A 15157-nucleotide genomic window follows, 5' to 3' on the forward strand; every position below is an offset into this window, starting at 1 on the left:
TGTTGAAGTGAAAACCATCATGCTCTTTGATGATATTTGCAATTTATTTATAATTTTGGTTTCGATGATTTGTATTATATGTCTATATAGATTATAGTGCCAAGTGCCAAGCATATACATGTATATGACTGGCCATATGCATTTTGGTCCAAATGATGTTCAGTTTACTGTTTAGAAAATTTTGAATTTTAGTAAATTAACGTAGATCGATTAAAAAAAGTCATATTTTTCTACACTCATGAAAATATCAAAATACCATATTTGTATCCAAGTATGCATACTCAAGTTTGAATAATCAATATTATGACCCCATACTATATGCTAATACATGTAGCTATGCTTTTTAATCGATGTAAATTTTCTCAGTAGGTTTGTCTTAAGACCATAAGATTGTCTCTGAACATTTTTCATGTTATTTTGTATGTCTTTATTCTGCAGTGCATTTTAACATTGTGCAATGCTTAGATTTTCGATATGCCAATGGATTATTTAACATTTTTGTAATGCGTATTGCTTTCCTTTATGATATGCCAATTCGTGATTACATATCAACAGCCTTGTATGTGTTGAGTACTATATATAATAACCAGCTTGGTGTATTTTCTCTGTTTCCCCAAAAAATGCTACTTTCCTAATACTATGTATGTAACCTAATAACTCAATATTAAACATAACAACAATATTCTTAGTACAATTGATATGTATCAAGCCTGGTTTGAACAATTAAGATTTTGATGGCTTTCAGGTTCAATTAATGTTCAAATAATACAAACAATAAGAACATTGTGTACATCACTGGCAAACTATACAATACATGTCCATAGTAAGGGCCGAAATTAATACATGTCAAACAAGATGGTATGTGTGTTCCCATCGTATACAAAATGTGTTACCAATACTATGCCTATGGGCAATGTCGATCTTATTTCGTTATATATATATAGATTTATATATGCAACATGTACAAGATTTAAATAAACTATATTTATATACATGAAATATGTATACTTCTTGAATAATATACACTCTATTTAACAAAGCATAAACAATTAATAACAAGATGTGTTTGTGAAACACTATGTCCCCCTATATATGGACCTTTTACCTTGAATGATTACCTTGACCTTTTCCACTCAAAATGTGCAGCTCTACGCGATACACATGCATGCCAAATATCAAGTTGCTATTTTCAAAATTGCAAAAGTTATGGCCAATGTTAAAGTTTGACGCAAACAAACCTACAAACCAACAGAAAGAGCAAAAACAGTAAAGACTGGGGAACATAAAAAGGTAGATTATACCTTGCCACGACCTTGCATGATTAACCCAGTGGGCATCAATCGTTGTGCGAACGTTGCTGCAACGTAATATTTAGGTCGCAACGTCGGCAACCATTACCGAACGTTGCCACAACGTTGCATACAAAACATTACCCGGACGTCCGGGTAGTGATTTGTATGCAACGTTGTTGCAACGTAATATTTAGGTCGCAACGACGGCAACCATTACCGAACGTTGCCACAACGTTGCATACAAAACATTACCCGGACGTTTCATCAAACGTTGCAGTTTGGTTGTCACAATGGTGTATATGAAAGCTTACCCGATGTTTTTTCCAACGTTGCTGCAACGTTGTATTTAGGTTGCATTCAAACGTTGCAGTTTGGTTGTCACAATGGTGTATATGAAAGTTTTCCCGACGTTTTTTTCCAACGTTGCTGCAACGTTGTATTTAGGTTGCATTCAAACGTTGCAGTTTGGTTGTACCAATGGTCTATATGAAAGTTTTTTTTTCCCAAAGTTGATGCGACGTTTTTTGCCAACGTTGCTGCAACGTTGTATTTAGGTCGCATTAAAACGCAGTATTTTTAAATTCTATTTTTTTAATAATATAAAATTATTATTTTTTTTTTACTGTCAACCGTTTTTTCGATTAGTATCGGCAGTTATTTAAGAGTATACGGTTTGTCCTGGTAATCCCCAATTGGTTCCATGGCTGGATATACAGGAAATGTAGCAAGGATGTCAACACCTGGTCCGGGTGGCTGCTTCTCAAGTGATAAATACTCACAAGATGTTGATTGTTTTCTTGAATGTTTTCCACGTGTGCAATATAACGTTGCTGAACAAATGGGAAACACAATAGTTGGATAAATGATAATGGTATTGCTCGCGCAGTAACTTCGTCATTTTCTTTATTAGTCTATCTAGGTCATATTAATTTACGTTCGCAGATATTTACATTTATCTCTTTTATTTTTAGTCCGTGAAACTAATAAAACACTCCAAAGAGAACACTTGAGTTAGTTTATAAACGTAGTCCACCCCAACACAATCGTTTGTTAAATATAAATATTTGAAAATTAATAAAGGAGTCCGACAATTTAGAGACGCTCTTAAATATTGCTTTCCGATCGGATACGGTAATCTAAAGTGTTTAGCATCAATTGTCTCAAATAGTAATAGAACGTGCTTGTAAAATACTACGCCATATGATATAAACTATGTTTTGATGTGTTTCACTTCAAGCTATTGGATGAAACCATTTTATTTTACCGTTATAAATCATTATTTACCCAATAACGCCGATGTAAAGGTCGAATGTCGTAAGGCAGTCGTCTACCAGTTTTTATGATCTTAATCCGATCGCAAAAACACATAATCGAATTGTCACCAGATACGCACAATGGGGAAGATTGTAATAAATGACACTTTACGCAAATGCATTTAACCCCTTTTTCACAAAGCACGGCCCATATCTTTACCTGAAGGAAATATTTGTTAACCAGGTTTTCCGAAAGAAAAAACTGGTTATTAGATTGGCGAATGCGGGCGGGCTGGCTGGCTGGCTGGCGGGCTGGCTGGCTGGCTGGCTGGCTGGCGGGCTGGCGGAATAAGCTTGTCCGGGCCATAACTATGTCGTTCATTGTCAGATTTTAAAACAAATTTTCTTAAGTAAAATTCATTTTAATTATTAAATACTTACCTGTTATCTCTAGCTTACCCCTTTCCAAGGGAGTTATTTCATCCGGAAAATATTCAAGCGCTGGGAATCGTCCACCTCTATAAGAATCCAAATCAGGTTAAACATAGTACAATGCAACCTAACAGGAAATCAAGAACCACAACTCATCTTTCCTTTCCGGATAAAACCATGTGCACGCCTATTTTAGGCTCAGGACTTATGTGTTCTTTTCACTGTGTTTTTGGCGGAGTTTAAAAGGATAAAGTTTATTTATCTTTTATTTGTATCATTCGGTTTATATTTCTATACTTTTTGTTGCAGTAATTGTCATATTTCTGCTTTTGCTGGGTTTCTTTGTTTGCATCGTCGCTCATGTACATGACGTCATGAGCACGTGAACCACGAGGAATTCGTGCCTATTCCCCAATAAGTAATTGAGGTCAATTGGACAGCGTTCTTTGTGTTTACATTTTGTGGTTTAACTTTTTATTTGAATTTATAATCATTAATTTGTTTTTTTGTAGGTTCTTTCTGTTTCTTTTATTTCAGAATGAACTTACAGGATAGAGGTTCTTGTGGTCATATCAAAGCAAGGTGGGATTCCCACGATACTTGCTTGGCATGTACCGGTTGCACATTTAATAACAAATGTGCGGTTTGCGATTTGTGGGCTTACGACGTATGGACAAAAGCAGGTCGCCGGAGGACGTCGATCAGCCGCAAACGCAACGAACCTCCATCCGACGTTGATTACCCGGTGACTCCACTGGTCAAGGATGACCAGCGGTTTTGTCAGTCACCGGGTACCGGGCAAGATGGTGTTGTTGTCAGTCGATCGTCATCAGATCTTATGACTCACACCATGCATACCGGCGACATTGATCATGGAACGACTGGATCAATGTCAGACCACATGGCAGCCGCCATTCTACGGTCTTTGTCCGGTGACGTAACCGGTCATAATATGACCGGCCGGTCACCGGTCCGGTCCGGTCCGGTCACCGGTCATGTCACCGGTCCGGTCCGGTCCGGTCATGTCACCGGTCCGGTCCGGTCACCGGTCCGGTCACCGGTCCGGTCACCGGTCCGGTCCGGTCACCGGTCCGGTCCGGTCACCGGTCCGGTCCGGTCACCGGTCCGGTCCGGTCACCGGTCCGGTCCGGTCATTGATCACCGGTCCGGTCCGGTCACCGGTCCGGTCCGGTCACCGGTCCGGTCCGGTCCGGTCACCGGTCAACAGTCATCAGTTGGGCCTGCCACCGATAACACCAATCGCCGGTCAAGAAGAACTCGGTCTTCATCATCGGCGTATTCTTCTACATCCGATTCGTCGTCGAATACATCGTCTTCATCAAGGAGTGGACATCGGACACGCTCTTCTTCGTCGAGCAGTTATCATCGTCGCGGCGCTCATAAGCGATCACGTCGTCACTCACGGAGACGGTATTCCACAAAATCTCGATCACATCGCAGCCGATCCACATCTCGACAGCGCAGCCGATCCAGATCTCGACATTGCAGGAAACGAGGACGTCGGCAACGTTCACGTAGACAGCATCGGACTTACCATACGTATAGTCGTTCACCATCGTGTTCCGTTATGGAATCGCATGTTTCCATGCCAAATGTGTCGGTTCCAACGTTGACTGCCACACGTATTGCATCTTCAGGAGCTCATCTCACTACTACGGCGTCAGTGTCAACACCACGAGTATCATCTACAGTATCTAGTCGTGTACTCCCTACAGCTACCCTGTCGAATCCTGATACACTATGGATACAGAATTCAGCGGGACATTTTGTACCGGTCAATGCTGATAATTTAACTTCTTCCGGTTTACATTATCAGTTTACTGACGTCGGGGATGATCATTCGCTGTTACCAGACAATTACAATCCGGTACAAGATATTCTCACTTCTGTTCCTGCTGATTCTATACAAACCGCTGGTGTTGTAGAGAGTGAGGCTGATTCAGATGCAGAATCTAATGTTGAGACGGATCAATATTTAGCTCCGATTGGTCAGATCTATGAACTGATGTTTCGTACTCTTGGTGAAGATTACTGTCCAAGACCTGCTGAACTGTCTTCAAATGCGACGATTTCTGTGACAGAACAACTTTTTCGTACATTTGATCCCAACAGGGTTATTAAGTCGACGGCTCGTCCTGACCCACGACTTCCCATTGGTTCTACTGTTCTATCTGTTCTTCAATCATTGGAATCAGCTAATAAGACTATTCCAAAACGAGGAGAAACATGGAAAATTCCTAAGGAACTAGCTGATCCAAAACACCAGGAAGGTAGTAAAAGTTACAAACCTCCTGTACCACATGCAACATCTGGGTTGGATTTTTCAAAACTTCCGGTTCCAGATCCGGACATAAGCAAGCTATCTCTTGTAATGCCAAGTGGTTCCAATTCAGTTTCTGTTCCGTTTTCAATGTTGGAAACTTGGGAAATGAGGGAACGTAGATCATTAGGTTTGACTAACCAAATTGACTTCATGCTAGCGACAATTTTACAAATGGTGTGTGATTGGTCGGAATCTGTTCCGGAGGAACTCCGTGATTTGTTAATTCATCTCTCACGGACCACACTGGCCTTATCTCACACTTCTGCTTCTTCAATGTCCGAGATGCTAAGGATTCGTAGAGATCTTATCCTTACTTCTTTACCTAAAGATTTTCTGTTGGAACCTGGTATGAACTCGCTCAGAACAGCTCCTCTCACATCAGGGTTTCTTTTTGGTGGAAGGATACAAGAAGCAATCACAGCTGACAAGGATGACCAACTTCATGCTTCTTTAGCTAGAAACAACTCTGGACAACGCCAAGGGGTCTTTAAGCATCCTGCTTCTAGGCCACCAGCAGTTCCAGCATTCAAGACGGCTAAGAGAAATAACCTTTTCTCTAAAAAGCCTTCTTTTAATCCACGGTCAGGTCCTAATAGGCAGTCTTCCTATAACAGACCTTCTTTGTCACACAAGTCTTCTAATAAAGATTCTGGGAAAAAGGGCAAACCCAAGCCGGGACAGAGGAATTTCAAACCTTCTACCGGCAGGGGCGCACCTCCTGCTTATCAGCCCTAGGTCCCTTCCCTTTCTACCGCCACAACCTCCGATGCCGGAAATACCAGTCGGGGCCAGACTTTTCCACTTCTCAAATCGATGGCTTCAAATTACTTCAGACGCATGGGTTCATTCTCTTGTGACAAAAGGCCTGACTTTTCAATTCGAAAAAAGGCCTCCACTTTCTCGCGTCCCTATAGAGCTGGTATCTCGGCATCCACATATTCCAGAGTCCATTCTCGGGCTCTTGGAAAAACAGGCGGTAGAAAGGGTTCAAGATCCTTATTCTCCAGGATTTTACAGTCGTCTTTTTCTTGTTCAAAAGAAAAATGGTTCCTGGAGACCAGTAATAGATTTAAAAGTGTTCAACATGTATCTCCTCAAACCAACTTTCAAAATGGAGACTCCTTCTTTCATACGGGAATCCATCAAACCCCTGCACTGGGGGGTGTCTTTGGATCTGGAAGATGCTTACTTCCATGTTCCTATACATCCCAATTACCGAAAGTACTTGCGATTCGCCTTTCAAGGCCAAGTCTACCAGTTCCGGTCTATGCCTTTCGGGTTGGCGACAGCCCCACGAGTTTTTACCAAACTAATGTCGGCAGTCGGATCACACCTCAGAGTTCACGGGATTATTCTTCTTCAGTATTTCGACGACTGGCTCTTACACCAGCTCGATCGTCAATTGCTTCTGTACAACCTAGAATTCTCTTGGAAGGAGCTCCTCTCGTTAGGGCTCCTTCTCAATGCAGACAAATCAGACCTCATTCCTTCACAGGACTTTACGTTTGTGGGAATGAATTTCTTGACCCACATCAATCGGGTCAGAGTGTCTATTCAACGTATATCAGACCTTCTGATGAAGGTCAACTGGGTTTTGTCCCAATCTCATATAACAGCTCAAGAATTCCTCTCTCTCAACGGTATCCTGAGCTCAGTAGCAGACTTTGTGCAGTTGGGACGTCTCTTCCTACGTCCTCTTCAGCACTATCTCTCAGCTTGTTGGAAATGGTCTCCAGGCAATCTATTAACACAGATTCCAATCCTTCCCTCCTTAAGGTCTCATCTTCAGCGGTGGCTAGACGAGAAGACTCTGTTGGCAGGAGTACCCCTTCTTCCCCCGCAACCGTCATTATATCTAATAACGGATGCGAGCAAGGAAGGGTGGGGTGCTCACCTGGAACCTCTCAGTCTGATAATTTCAGGGTTGTGGTCTCATCAGGAATCTCACCTTCATATCAACAATCTAGAAATGCGAGCAGTATTTCTAGCTGTATCTCATTTCCAATCACATCTTCGAGACTCTTGTGTGATGGTGTCAACAGACAACACATCTGTGGTGGCTTACATCCAGGCACAGGGGGGAACACATTCTCAATCCCTGTATCTGGAAACCAGAAAATTACTTGTTCTTTGCAAAACACTCAACATTCATCTGCTGGCAAAATATATACCAGGTCGCCTCAACGCCCTGGCGGATGGTTTGTCTCGCAAACACCAGTTACTTCCATCGGAGTGGACACTTCATCAAGAAGTGACCAACCAGATCTTTTTCAAGTTCGGTTATCCCCTGGTCGATCTATTTGCAACCAGACACAATCACAGACTTCCTCTGTATGTGAGTCCAGTTTACGATCCAGCAGCGTGGGCAATCGACGCGCTTTCGTTCGCATGGGACCAACTGGACGCTTACGCCTATCCCCCACCCATTCTAATTCCCCAAATATTGGGAAAAATCAGGGTGAGCTCTTGCAGGATACTCCTGATTGCCCCTTGGTGGCCCAGAAGATCTTGGTTCAACGATCTTCTCAGTCTCCTGTACGATTATCCCAGGAATCTTCCTCACAGGTCAGATCTTCTGTCTCAAAGCGGCAGACTACATGCGGACCCAAAAATGTTCCACTTACACGTCTGGCCGTTATCAGGCAATCTTTGCAAAGAAATGTTTTTCTGTCAAGGCTTCAACCCTCGTTGCTTCGGCAAGGAGAAAATCCACCAGAGCAGTCTATGATGCTCGTTGGAAACTCTTCTCCAATTGGTGTTTTCGAGGGAAAATTAATCCCCTCAATCCCTCTTCTAGACGAATAGCGGATTTTCTCATTTATCTTTTTGATGATAAGAAACTTTCTCTTAGTTCCATCAAAGGATACAGATCTATGATTTCGCATACATTGGCTTTCACTAAGTCTTCACAAGTCTGTGCTGATCCAGCTATTTCAGAACTTGTTCGAGCTATGGAACTTAGTCGTCCTGTATCTCGTACACTTGCTCCTAAATGGGATTTAGCTTGTGTGCTTGGTTCCCTTATTAAGGCTCCCTATGAACCTCTTGATCAGGCTTCATTACAATTCCTAACATGGAAGACCGTTTTCCTTCTTACTATGGCTTCAGCCAAACGGAGAAGTGAAATTCATGCTCTTTCTATCGAGGATAGTCATCTTCGTTTTGACTCTTCTGATGGTTCTGTTACATTGTTGTGTCAGTCAGGATTCCTTGCTAAAAATCAACTCCCCTCTATGGCTTCCAAACCCTTCAAAGTTCCAAGTCTATCTAGAACTTGTGGACATGAAGATGATGATAGACTCCTTTGCCCGGTCAGGGCTTTGAAGTTCTACCTTAAAAAGGTAAAGTCTATTCGAGGTTCTCGCAAGAGACTTTTCATTCCATTAAAAGGGGGGGGGGGCGATGTGTCTGCGGCTTCTATTTCTCGTTGGATAGCCTCGACTATAAGGAAAGCTTATTCTTCTCTTTCATCGAGGGATTTATCCCTGTTTAAGATAAGACCGCATGAATTAAGAGCTCTTTCGGCTTCGTGGGCTTATATTAATCAGACCCCACTATCTGAAGTGCTTCAAGCTGCTTTCTGGAGGAATCCGACCACCTTCTCCTCTTTTTATCTTCGTTCTCTTGAGTGCCAACAAGACAATTTGTATAAGTTGGGTCCTCTTGTAGTGGCTCAAACTGTAGTTTCTTCTATGGCGTAAGTACACTGGTGCCATCCGAGAATTAAGTACTATACTGTAATAACAAAGATTATAAGAGGACTTGATTCTACTATCTCTGGCTGTAAACCCTCTATATGGGTTTTGCTGTGATGGGAAAAAATATGCGAACCTTCCCGCCGCAGCTGCAAAATCAGCTAGAGATAACAGGTAACGTATTTATGATATTAAAACAAATTTTCTTAAGTAAAATTCATTTTAATTATTAAATACTTACCTGTTATCGGTAAGTCCCACCTCCCACCCCGCTCATCGCCTTTTTATGTTTGCGTAAAGGAAAGATGAGTTGTGGTTCTTGATTTCTTGTTAGGTTGCATTGTACTATGTTTAACCTGATTTGGATTCTTATAGAGGTGGACGATTCCCAGCGCTTGAATATTTTCCGGATGAAATAACTCCCTTGGAAAGGGGTAAGCTAGAGATAACAGGTAAGTATTTAATAATTAAAATGAATTTTACTTAAGAAAATTTGTTTTAAAATCTGACAATGAACGACATAGTTATGGCCCGGACAAGCTTATTCCGCCAGCCCGCCAGCCAGCCAGCCAGCCAGCCAGCCCGCCAGCCAGCCAGCCAGCCCGCCCGCATTCGCCAATCTAATAACCAGTTTTTTCCTTCGGAAAACCTGGTTAAAAATGGCCATAAATTAGCTTGTCTGGGCCATAACTATGTCATTTATTGTGAGATTTTAAAATCATTTGGCACATTTGTTCACCATCATGGGATAGTGTGTGGCATGAAAGAATTATATCAATATCTCCAAGGCCAAGGTCGCCACAACTTAATATAGAATTTTTTTTATTCAAAGGGGGCTAATTATAAATAATCAGTTCAGTTTCAGTTGTCTCCCTTTATCAGACTTTTTTCACATTGAAAACCTGGTTTTGTGACAATTTTTGTCCCTTGTCTTAAATAAAAGAGTTAATGCCTTTTGTCTTTTTTGTATGATGTAAATTTTTAGGGCTGCATCTCAGATATCCTACAAGAATTTTACAGGAAACCTCATGGGGTGTATCAATTAAGGGTTATTGCAATGCATAAACACAATAACCCTACACATAATTTTTTTATAGGAATTTTATTGTTTATATAAAAAAATTTAACCCTTGCATAAAACAAATTTTATTTTGCAGAGGATATCAATTCAAGGAGTTTTTTTTTTCAAAATAAGAACTTAGCTTGAAACAAGTAAGCATCTTGTATGTTTACCCAGTATACGCTTTTTAATAAAACAGAAATGAGATTTTAAAACCTGTTAAATTGTTTTCTATTGTTAATTTATTCTATGTACAAAAGTAAGTTGTTGGATGCATTGTAATACTCCAAATTAACAATATATAAGATTGGAATACAGTGCACCAACATGGTGTAGATTCTGCAAAAAACTGATAGTTTTGCACCCATATTTTTTATAAATTTTGGGCTGTTTTTTTTCATTTATTATCCCCACGCTTTTTGAAAAAAAGGTGGGGATATTGTGGTTATCTCCGCCGTCCGTCTGTCTGTCTGTCCGTCCGTCCTGGCCACTATCTCCTCCTACACTAAAAGCACTAGAACCTTGAAACTTGCACACATGGTAGCTATGAGCATATGTGCGACCCTGCACTATTTGGAATTTTGATCTGACCCCTGGGTCAAAAGTTATAGCGGTTGGGGTGGGGCCGCGTCAGAAATTATCACTCATTTTTATAGGTTATTTTACATTTACTTCTTTATTTCTACACCGATTCACTTCAAATTGATACTGGACCTCTCTTATGACAATACGGTCAATCTCAACCATGCATGGCCCCATTCCCAACCATGGGGCGCCCCGCCCACATAGGCCACACCCACCAAAAATTTCCATTTACTATAATTTTTTCATTTCTACACGGATTCACTTCAAATTGATACTGAACTTTTGTTATGACATTAGGGTCAATCTCAACTATGCATGGCCCCAATCCCAACCCTGGGGCGCCCCGCCCACATAGGCCACACCCACCAAAAATTTCCATTTACTATAATTTTTTCATTTCTACACGGATTCACTTCAAATTGATACTGAACTTTTGTTATGACATTAGGGTCAATCTCAACTATGCATGGCCCCAATCCCAACCCTGGGGCGCCCGCCCACATAGGCCACACCCACCAAAAAATTCCATTTACTATAATTTTTTCATTTCTACACGGATTCACTTCAAATTGATACTGAACTTCTCTTATGACATTAGGGTCAATCTCAACTATGCATGGCCCCATAACCAACCCTGGGGCCCCGCCCACATAGACCACACCCACCCAAAATTGCCTTTACTATAATTTCTTCATTTCTACACCGATTCACTTCAAATTGATATTGAACCTCTCTTATGACAATACGGTCAATCTCAACTATGCATGGCCCCATTACAAACCCTGGGGCCCCGCCCACATAGACCACACCCACCCAAAATTGCCTTTTACTATAATTTCTTCTTTTCTACACCGATTCACTTCAAATTGATACTGAACTTCTCTTATGACAATACGGTCAATCTCAACTATGCATGGCACAATTACCAACCCTGGGGCGCCCTGCCCACATATGTCACACCCACCCAAAATTGCCTTTTACTATAACTTCTTCATTTCTACACCAATTCACTTCTAATTGATGATGAACTTCTCTTATGACAATACGGTCAATCTCAGCTATGCATGGCCCCATTACCAACCCTGGGGCACACCTAGGTCAAACATTCGGCGTGGGGATACGCGTCGGCCTGTGCCGCGCCATTTCTAGTCTGAGTTGCTTTTACTCCCATAAAGGAACCATTGAACTGTCTTTCAATTTTGTCATTTTCTATGAATTTATGCTTACAGGTTCCTTGATTGAAGCAGTGTTCCTAGAATATGCAAGACAGCTGTCTAATCTGGGCCACAAACAATCGGCCGTCTATTACTGCGGCCTTGCCGGTAAAAAGGGGGAACAACTGTGTCAGGAAATAGAAATCCTCTATGCCTGAAGATTTACTTCGACTTGTATAAGGACCAATTATATTAAATGTGCATATTGTTGTATTTAAATGTGTTTCAAACATATATATGTTCTGTACGATGGAAAATTGATCTTCATACACAAATTATTCCACAAAACTATTCTTTGAAATGATTAGTGTATTTCTGTGGGAAATTTACTTATTACATGCATGCTTCTCCATATGTTATGTAATTGACTGATCCCAACTTGTACATTTCATTGATAATGCTAGTAAATATGTGTTTGTCATATGTGCCATAAGGCCCATCATATACACGAACATTGTTAATTGGTAGATGCATGATCCAAATTACCATAATATATTCTTATTTCCTTTGTTGACAATTGTATATTGTTCTGTTATAGTATTATTGATTTCTATTGTTACTGATTGAGAGATATTGAGAGAAATTACAAACATCATTCTTTACAGCCTAACCTAGTGATATTATAGTAGCGGCATACATGAAGTTTGTGATTTTGATAATTATGAATATAATTATTGTTTCATTTTTGCTTATTTTAATCACAGGTATTGGGCCAAGTCACTTTAACATTATCAATATGTTATAAAACAGCATTTTTCATCATTTTGACAAAAAAATAAAATAAAAAAAAATCTGATATAATATATTTTATCAAAAAATTTTGGAGGGGGGTCGAAATGATGAAAAATGTTGTTTTATGACAAATTGATAGTGTTAAAGTGACTTGGCCACGCGCCCAATACCTGCGATTTTAATAATGATGAGCTGCTTGTGATGGTCTAATTCATGCAGGTGTGGTTGCACTGACAATATTGACAGGAAGAATAACCAATGATGATTTTATCTGTGAATGTATTGAAATGTCTGCACATATATGATAATCTTTATCAGTAAATGTTATAATTGCTTTTGACATACACTCTGCAGAAACACGCTATGATAGAAAGTTGATTATATAAGGGACCATGCGATAAACAGTGATTATATGTGTTCAGTGTTTTCACCATATTGTTATTATATATTTAATATATGGCGTTCAACCCATTTAATTATTACATATTTCTATGTTTTGCATGAATCGAATAAGCTTATAATATTGATCAAACACTTGTTGCAGTTTCAAATGGCGTCAATGGTGTATAATTTAAACATGTTGTTTCTGTTATTTAAAAATGTATTTAAATTCCTGCTTCAAAAGTCAGTGGATAATAAAGTGCAATAATATTGCCTTGAGTTTGATTTTTAGCTCGACTATTATATATGAAATATATATAGTGGAGCTATCCTACTCACCCTGGCTTCTGCGTTAGCGTCTGCGTTAGCGTGCAAATGTTAAAGTTTTCATACTACCCCAACTATTTTCTTTGTCCCTTGACATATTGCTTTCATATTTTGCATACTTGTTAACCAACATGATCCCAACCTATAAACAAGAGCAGACAACTCTATCAAGCATTTTGTCATAATTATGACCCTTTTTCCACTTAGAATATGCAGCAAATGTTAAAGTTTTTGTACTACCCCATTTATTTTCATTTTCCCTTGACATATTGCTTTCATATTTTGCATACTTGTTTACCAACATCACCCCCAACCTATAAACAAGAGCAGACAACTCTATCAAGCATTTTGTCATAATTATTGCCCCTTTTATACTTATATATGCATATTATTGATAAATCTATGTTAAAGTTTGCGTACTACCCCAAATATTTCCTATATCCTTTGACATATTGCTTTTATATTTTGCATACTTGTTTACCAACATGACCCCAACCTATAAACAAGAGCAGACCACTGTATCAAGCATTTTGTCATAATTATGACCCTTTTTCCACTTAGAATATGCAGCAAATGTTAAAGTTTTTGTACTACCCCATTTATTTTCATTGTCCCTTGACATATTGCTTTCATATTTTGCATACTTGTTTACCAACATCACCCCCAACCTATAAACAAGAGCAGACAACTCTATCAAGCATTTTGTCATAATTATTGCCCCTTTTATACTTATATATGCATATTATTGATAAATCTATGTTAAAGTTTGCGTACTACCCCAAATATTTCCTATATCCTTTGACATATTGCTTTTATATTTTGCATACTTGTTTACCAACATGACCCCAACCTATAAACAAGAGCAGACCACTGTATCAAGCATTTTTACATAATTATGGCCCCTTTTACACTTAGATAATTGAACATTTTGCTAAAATTGCCATAACGTCTTTATTTATTATCACATTTTATTATTACTTTGACAAAACAACACTTACCTGAATACCACAATTGATTTCACCCAAACAATACCACACGCCCCTACCCAGAATCCCTCCCCCCCCCAACCCCCCCCCAATTTTTTTTCTCCTTTTTTTTATTTTTGAAAGATCGTCTAATAAATGACCACACCCCACATTATACCCCCTCTCAACCCCCCCCCCCCGAAAAAAAAAATTGTTTCCTTTTTTAATTTTTGAAAGATCGTCTAATAAATTATTGAATATGAACAATTTCCCCATGATGGCTTACGTTATAATGTCAAGCACTCTGACAGCTCTTGTGTGTCTTATAGTCATTTAAAATATTGGGCAGGAAATAATCTACAAACGTTGAAAGTTATATAAAATAAATAAATAAATAAGTCAACTATTATGATAGTGTGATTTAACTGTTCACTTACTGCATTGGCCGCTATATATCAATAACAAAATCACTGCAACGCTTAGAAATCTCGTTATATTTTAATCGTTTGAACAGGGACCTATACAAACTATAGGACCCTGGTTTTAACGGTGTATACATTCATAATTTAAAAAGCACCTAAAAAATGCATACGTATGTCATATGTTTGATGGAAGTTTGTACTGAATGTTCCTCATATTCCTGAAAGCATTATTCGATGTTTTCCTTACATTATTACTGAACATGAAATGCGTATATGCTCCTAAACGCCATTTCACACATTTTTTGTTAAGTAGAAAACTCGATCAAACGTTTTAATGATCACTAACTTATTAAACAAATGTGAAGAGACATCTATTGCCAGGTTATGTATTGCATACCTAAACATATACGTAAGCAAGGTATACTAGTATTTACTTCTCTTCATATTGAAATGTA

General features: G+C 39.4%; 1 protein-coding gene across 1 annotated transcript in view; it reads left to right on the plus strand.

The window, feature by feature from the left end:
• The window catches only part of LOC127840961 (WD repeat-containing protein 11-like), a 64691-nt gene extending 51431 nt beyond the window's left edge, over positions 1–13260 (plus strand). The window contains exon 31 of the mRNA XM_052369431.1: positions 11891–13260. Coding sequence (XP_052225391.1) covers positions 11891–12033 — 143 coding nt within the window. The 3' untranslated portion in view covers positions 12034–13260. The remainder of the gene's footprint in view (positions 1–11890) is intronic.
• The last annotated feature ends 1897 nt before the right edge of the window (positions 13261–15157 follow it).

This window comes from Dreissena polymorpha, chromosome 8 (assembly GCF_020536995.1).
Source record: "Dreissena polymorpha isolate Duluth1 chromosome 8, UMN_Dpol_1.0, whole genome shotgun sequence".
Classification (NCBI taxonomy): Eukaryota; Metazoa; Mollusca; class Bivalvia; order Myida; family Dreissenidae; genus Dreissena; species Dreissena polymorpha.